General features: G+C 43.0%; 1 protein-coding gene across 6 annotated transcripts in view; it reads right to left on the bottom strand.

Moving 5' to 3' along the window:
• The window catches only part of lctla (lactase-like a), a 30,881-nt gene extending 24,643 nt beyond the window's left edge, over positions 1–6,238 (bottom strand). For 3 of the 6 annotated variants that reach the window (XR_008103780.1, XM_052503490.1, XM_052503485.1), the window contains exons 1-5: positions 5,443–6,055; positions 4,300–4,462; positions 3,507–3,667; positions 3,270–3,357; positions 1,093–1,202 (exon numbers count right to left, since the gene is read on the bottom strand). Coding sequence is in view for 5 of the 6 variants with exons in the window: in XM_052503490.1 (XP_052359450.1) it covers positions 1,093–1,202; positions 3,270–3,357; positions 3,507–3,667; positions 4,300–4,420 (480 nt within the window). In the remaining variant the exon portion in view is untranslated. The other 3 variants (XM_052503487.1, XM_052503488.1, XM_052503489.1) reach the window with 3 other exon arrangements.
• Positions 6,239–7,500: the final 1,262 nt, after the last annotated feature.

Here is a 7,500-nt window from a genome sequence, read left to right as displayed (position 1 = left end):
AGTCAGTACCCAGTCAGCCAGTCAATCAGTACCCAGTCAGTCAATCAGGACCCAGTCAGTCAATCAGTACCCAGTCAGTCAGTCAGTCAGTACCCAGTCAGTCAATCAGTACCCAGTCAGTCAGTCAGTACCCAGTCAGTCAGTCAGTACCCAGTCAGTCAGTACCCAGTCAGTCAGTCAGTCAGTACCCAGTCAGTCAGTCAGTCAGGACCCAGTCAGTCAGTCAGTCAGTCAGTCAGTCAGTCAGTACCCAGTCAGTCAGCCAGTCAGTCAGTCAGTAAATCGGTACCCAGTCAGCCAGTCAGTCAGTACCCAGTCAGTCAGTCAGTACCCAGTCAGCCAGTCAGTACCCAGTCAACCAGTCAGTCAGTACCCAATCAGTCAGTACCCAATCAGCCAGTCAGTCAGTCAGTACCCAGTCAGTCAGTCAGTACCCAGTCAGCCAGTCAGTACCCAGTCAGCCAGTCAGTCAGTACCCAGTCAGCCAGTCAGTCAGTCAGTACCCAGTCAGCCAGTCAGTACCCAGTCAGCCAGTCAGTCAGTCAGTCAGTACCCAGTCAGCCAGTCAGTCAGTCAGTACCCAGTCAGCCAGTCAGTCAGTACCCAGTCAGTCAGTCAGTACCCAGTCAGCCAGTCAGTACCCAGTCAGCCAGTCAGTACCCAGTCAGTCAGTCAGTCAGTCAGTCAGTCAGTCAGTCAGTGAGTCAGTCAGTCAGTCAGTACCCAGTCAGCCAGTCAGCCAGTCAGTCAGTACCCAGTCAGCCAGTCAGTCAGTACCCAGTCAGCCAGTCAGTCAGTACCCAGTCAGCCAGTCTGTCAGTACCCAGTCAGTCAGTCAGTCAGTACCCAGTCAGCCAGTCAGTCAGTACCCAGTCAGCCAGTCTGTCAGTACCCAGTCAGTCAGTCAGTACCCAGTCAGTCAGTCAGTACCCAGTCAGCCAGTCAGCCAGTCAGTCAGTACCCAGTCAGCCAGTCAGTCAGTCAGTACCCAGTCAGTCAGCCAGTCAGTCAGTACCCAGTCAGCCAGTCAGTCAGTCAGTACCCAGTCAGCCAGTCAGTCAGTCAGTACCCAGTCAGCCAGTCAGTACCCACCTGTGGCAGATCCCAGTGGTACAGGGTGACTATTGGTGTGATGTTATTGTCCAGGAGCATGTTGATCAGGTCATCATAGTATTTCATTCCCTTCTCATTGATGTGATCAGCTGGAGAAGAGAAATGGACATTACCATTAGCTATAACATTCAAGAGAACGAATAGGGCCTGTTTCCCGGATACAGATTATTTAGCTTTGTCCTGGACTAAAAGGTATGTTCAGTGGGGAATCTGGACTAAAAGGTATGTTCAGTGGAGAATCTGGAGTAAAAGGTATGTTCAGTGGGGAATCTGGACTAAAAGGTATGTTCAGTGGAGAATCTGGACTAAAAGGTATGTTCAGTGGGGAATCTGGACTAAAAGGTATATTCAGTGGAGAATCTGGACTATGAAGTATGTTCAGTGGAGAATCTGGACTATGAAGTATGTTCAGTGGAGAATCTGGACTGAAAGGTATGTTCAGTGGAGAATCTGGACTATGAAGTATGTTCAGTGGAGAATCTGGACTAAAAGGTATGTTCAGTGGGGAATCTGGACTAAAAGGTATGTTCAGTGGGGAATCTGGACTAAAAGGTATGTTCAGTGGGGAATCTGGACTAAAAGGTATGTTCAGTGGAGAATCTGGACTAAAAGGTATGTTCAGTGGAGAATCTGGACTATGAAGTATGTTCAGTGGAGAATCTGGACTATGAAGTATGTTCAGTGGAGAATCTGGACTAAAAGGTATGTTCAGTGGAGAATCTGGACTAAAAGGTATGTTCAGTGGAGAATCTGGACTATGAAGTATGTTCAGTGGAGAATCTGGACTAAAAGGTATGTTCAGTGGGAATCTGGACTAAAAGGTATGTTCAGTGGAGAATCTGGACTAAAAGGTATGTTCAGTGGAGAATCTGGACTATGAAGTATGTTCAGTGGAGAATCTGGACTATGAAGTATGTTCAGTGGAGAATCTGGACTAAAAGGTATGTTCAGTGGAGAATCTGGACTAAAAGGTATGTTCAGTGGGGAATCTGGACTATGAAGTATGTTCAGTGGAGAATCTGGACTATGAAGTATGTTCAGTGGGGAATCTGGACTAAAAGGTATGTTCAGTGGAGAATCTGGACTATGAAGTATGTTCAGTGGAGAATCTGGACTATGAAGTATGTTCAGTGGAGAATCTGGACTATGAAGTATGTTCAGTGGAGAATCTGGACTATGAAGTATGTTCAGTGGAGAATCTGGACTATGAAGTATGTTCAGTGGAGAATCTGGACTATGAAGTATGTTCAGTGGAGAATCTGGACTATGAAGTATGTTCAGTGGAGAATCTGGACTATGAAGTATGTTCAGTGGAGAATCTGGACTATGAAGTATGTTCAGTGGAGAATCTGGACTAAAAGGTATGTTCAGTGGAGAATCTGGACTAAAAGGTATGTTCAGTGGGGAATCTGGACTAAAAGGTATGTTCAGTGGAGAATCTGGACTAAAAGGTATGTTCAGTGGAGAATCTGGACTAAAAGGTATGTTCAGTGGAGAATCTGGACTAAAAGGTATGTTCAGTGGAGAATCTGGACTAAAAGGTATGTTCAGTGGGGAATCTGGACTAAAAGGTATGTTCAGTGGAGAATCTGGACTAAAAGGTATGTTCAGTGGAGAATCTGGACTAAAAGGTATGTTCAGTGGGGAATCTGGACTATGAAGTATGTTCAGTGGAGAATCTGGACTATGAAGTATGTTCAGTGGGGAATCTGGACTAAAAGGTATGTTCAGTGGAGAATCTGGACTATGAAGTATGTTCAGTGGAGAATCTGGACTATGAAGTATGTTCAGTGGAGAATCTGGACTATGAAGTATGTTCAGTGGAGAATCTGGACTATGAAGTATGTTCAGTGGAGAATCTGGACTATGAAGTATGTTCAGTGGAGAATCTGGACTATGAAGTATGTTCAGTGGAGAATCTGGACTATGAAGTATGTTCAGTGGAGAATCTGGACTATGAAGTATGTTCAGTGGAGAATCTGGACTATGAAGTATGTTCAGTGGAGAATCTGGTCTATAAAGTATGTTCAGTGGAGAATCTAAAGTATGAAGTATGTTCAGTGGAGAGTATGAAGTATGAAGTATGTTCAGTGGAGAGTATGAAGTATGAGGTATGTTCAGTGGGGAATCTGGTCTATGAGGTATGGAGCATTTACCTTTGATTCCGGTGGGAAATATCCTTGGCCAGGAGATGGAGAAACGGTAGTGGTTAAACTTCATGTCCTTCATCAAGGTGATGTCATCCTAAGGAGATATTGATGATGTCATGTCAAGGGTGTCAATTGTGACGGAGCCATATGGTTCAAATCTGAAATGGCTCCCGATTCACTTTGCAGTGCACTACTTCTGACTACATGGGGATAATGTGTCTACCGTCTATTCAGTCTATTCACCTTGAACTTGTAGTATCCTTCGCAGGAGTGGTCTGCGGTGTCGTTGAGGAAGATCTTTCCCTTCTTGTGGGCGAACACGTCCCAGATGCTCATCCCTTTGCCATCCTTGTCCCAGGCTCCTTCTGTCTGGTACGCAGAGCCCCCAGCCCCCCAGGAAAACCCTTCAGAGAGATATAGAGGTTAGCAAGAACTCTTCCTTCCTGGGAGAAAATACTTTACAATTTTTCTCTCTCTGTCTGTCTGTCTGTCTGTCTGTCTGTCTGTCTGTCTGTCTGTCTGTCTGTCTGTCTGTCTGTCTGTCTGTCTGTCTGTCTGTCTGTCTGTCTGTCTGTCTGTCTGTCTCTCTCTCTCTCTGTCTGTCTGTCTGTCTGTCTCTCTCTGTCTGTCTGTCTGTCTGTCTGTCTGTCTGTCTGTCTGTCTGTCTGTCTGTCTCTCTCTCTCTCTCTCTCTCTCTCTCTCTCTCTCTCTCTCTCTCTCTCTCTCTGTCTCTGTCTGTCTGTCTGTCTCTCTCTCTCTCTGTCTCTCTCTCCCTCTCTCCCTCCTTCTGTATTAGCTATAAAATCTTGATTTCTGTGATAAAATGTAGGCCTCTCTCTCTCGTCCTCTCTTGCGCTCTCTCTTTCGCATCTTAATTTCTACCATTAAATTTATATTTTTAGCAGTTTGTTTATCTTTTTTTTTCTGCAGATCATATATATTTTTTATAACTATGTTTTGCTGTCAGTAATATACCTTTATTTAAAAAAAATCCTGATTCAGTCACTTCTGCATTTCTCCCTGTCCGGTAGCCTACCAGTTGGGAAAGTGCCGTAGTAGAATGATCCACGTTCATTCTTGGTCCAGTCGAAGTCTTCGTTGGCGGACACACACAGCACCAGCGCATAGAGCAGCTTCAGCGTCCGCTGTAGGGACATGGTGTTGATCTCTCACAGGTGGCTCACTGTCTCCGGTCACAGCTGCACATAGAAGGAAGAACCATACGACATACGGTTACTATGGACACTCGTAGTCAGTGTCATAAACTGATCTCAGATCATACATAAACACTGCACTGTCATAGAAAGTCTTCTTCTTTTAACTTTAATGCCAACGAGTAAAAACTGATCTCAGATCATACATAAACACTGGACTGTCATAGAAAGTCTTCTTCTTTTAACTTTAATGCCAACGAGTAAAAACTGATCTCAGATCATACATAAACACTGCACTGTCATAGAAAGTCTTCTTCTTTTAACTTTAATGCCAACGAGTAAAAACTGATCTCAGATCATACATAAACACTGCACTGTCATAGAAAGTCTTCTTCTTTTAACTTTAATGCCAACGAGTAAAAACTGATCTCAGATCATACATAAACACTGCACTGTCATAGAAAGTCTTCTTCTTTTAAAGTAAAAACTTCTCAGATCATACATTTGTATAGAAAGTCTTTAATGCCAACGAGTAAAAACTGATCTCAGATCATACATAAACACTGCACTGTCATAGAAAGTCTTCTTCTTTTAACTTTAATGCCAACGAGTAAAAACTGATCTCAGATCATACATAAACACTGCACTTTCATAGAAAGTCTTCTTCTTTGAACTTTAATGCCAACGAGTAAAAACTGATCTCAGATCATACATAAACACTCACTTTATAGAAAGTTACTTCTGTGTAATTAACAACTTTTACTTTAATGCCTGAGAGTTAAAACTGATCTCAGATCATACATAAACACTCATCTAATGTATACAATTACTTCTGTGTAATTAACACCATTGTCTTCATATGATGCAGAGCTCAAACTGCAGATATTTTTTTATCTCAAGACAATTCTACCGCTCTGAGTTGATACAAACAATATGCTAATATATTTGCATATATTACTGACAGAAATGACACAAATAAAACCCTTTCAGCTCCATTATGAAATGAAGATTGAACAGAGACTTACACAGAGGTGACAGGTATCCCACGTCTGTGGATAAAAGCTAATGAACTCACACGGGAGTCTCTACAGAATGGATTGAACTCAGAAATTAGCAATAGCCCATTGGATCCCCTGACACCATGTAATTCTCAGGCCCCAAATGAAGATTAAAGGAATGATCTAGTCTCATTTCAACCAACCATGAGATACACTGATACCATATAATTCTCAGGCCCCAAATGAAGATTAAAGGAATGATCTAGTCTCATTTCAACCAGCCATGAGATAAACTGATACCATATAATTCTCAGGCCCCAAATGAAGATTAAAGGAATGATCTAGTCTCATTTCAACCAGCCATGAGATACACTGATGCAAAACGTAATTAAAGACAGGAAGTACGTCAACTTGTCTAACACAGTCAGTATCAGCGACATGTCAAACTGATCCTGTCCCGGCAGAGGTACCCAGGTCTAGAAACTGATCATCAACATCCTTCAGTGTCTCATTTAGAAAAGTGACTGAAAATGTAGATATAGACCAAAAATATGCCCCCTTCCACAGCCTACCTACAGTGTATCTAGGTAGCTATCTCTGTCCCTGTCTCTCTGTCTATTCCTTCTGTCCCTGCTGTCTTTCCTCACCAGCTCTCCACCAGAACCACATATAGTTACATGCCCACCAGTTTAAAGGTCCTGCGTTTGTCCCCGTTGGAAACAAATCTGAAAATGGAAGAAAGATCCACAGGTTTCTGGACCTAATTCATTCTCACAGATCCTCAGGGGTCGAGGTTACAGCACCCGATGTCACAGGAACGGCACCGCGAAACGTCCAGTAAGTTTTACCTCTATTCAGGACCCCCCCCCCCCCCCCCCCCATTGGGCGAGCGCAGTCAGGACCCCCCACCCACCCCCCCCATTCAAAGCCAATGGAGTGTGAGCGTAATCTGCTGGGGCAAACAGATCTTTTGGAAATGGGCAGTTTTTTTCCCACTGTAAGCAAAGTGAGTGTCAGACAGTGTGATCTATACACATGCAGGTCAGCCTCAGAGAGTTTTACTATAGGCTCCTATCAATGGGACTATGTCTACAATTAGATTCATTGAAATATCCGGATTTGATTTCTACACTCTTAGGAGGAAAAAAAATGCAATCTAAGACCTATAAAAGGGTTCTTCGGCTGTCCCCATAGGAGAACCCTTTGAAGAACCCTTTTTTGGCTCCAGGGAGAACCCTTTTGAGTTCCATGTAAAATCCTTTAAATATGGAACCTAAAAGAGTTCTACCTGGAACCAACAAGGGTTCTACCTGGAACCAACAAGGGTTCTTCTAGGGGGACAGCTGAAGAACTGCTGAAGAGTGTATATAGGAATGTTATATGTAAGTTATGTTAGATTTACAGTTGAAGTGGGAAGTTTATATATACTTAGGTTGGAGTCATTAAAACTCGCTTTTCAACCACTCCACAAACGTCTTGTTAACAAACTATAGTTTTGGCAAGTCTGTTAGGACATCTACTTTGTGCACAACACAAGTAATTCTTCAAACAATTGTTTACAGACAGATTATTTCACTTATAATTCACTGTATCACAATTCCAGTGGGTCAGATGTTTACAGACACTAAGTTGACTGTGCCTTTCAATAGCTTGGAAAATTCCTGAAAATTATGTCATGGCTTTAGAAGTTTCTGATAGGCTAATTGACATCATTTGAGTCAATTGGAGGTGTACCTGTGGATGTATTTCAAGGCCTACCTTCAAACTCAGTGCCTCTTTGCTTGACATCATGGAAAAATCAAAATAAATCAGCCAAGACCTCCACAAGTCTTTGCTGCAGGAGGGACTGGTGCACTTCACAAAATATATGGCATCATGAGAAAGGAAAATTATGTGGATATATTGAAGCAACATCTCAAGACATCAGTCAGGAAGTTAAAGCTGGGTGGGTCTTCCAAATGGACAATGACCCCAAGCACACTTCCAAAGTTGTGGTAAAATGGCTTAAGGACAACAAAGTCAAGGTATTGGAGTGGCCATCACAAAGCCCTGACCTCAATCCCATAGAAAATTTGTGGGCAGAAT

The sequence above is a fragment of the Oncorhynchus keta genome, unplaced genomic scaffold (genome assembly GCF_023373465.1).
Source record: "Oncorhynchus keta strain PuntledgeMale-10-30-2019 unplaced genomic scaffold, Oket_V2 Un_contig_17400_pilon_pilon, whole genome shotgun sequence".
NCBI lineage: Eukaryota > Metazoa > Chordata > Actinopteri > Salmoniformes > Salmonidae > Oncorhynchus > Oncorhynchus keta.
Note: the sequence above shows the minus strand (reverse complement) of the source record. Positions and strands in the feature narration are given on the sequence as shown.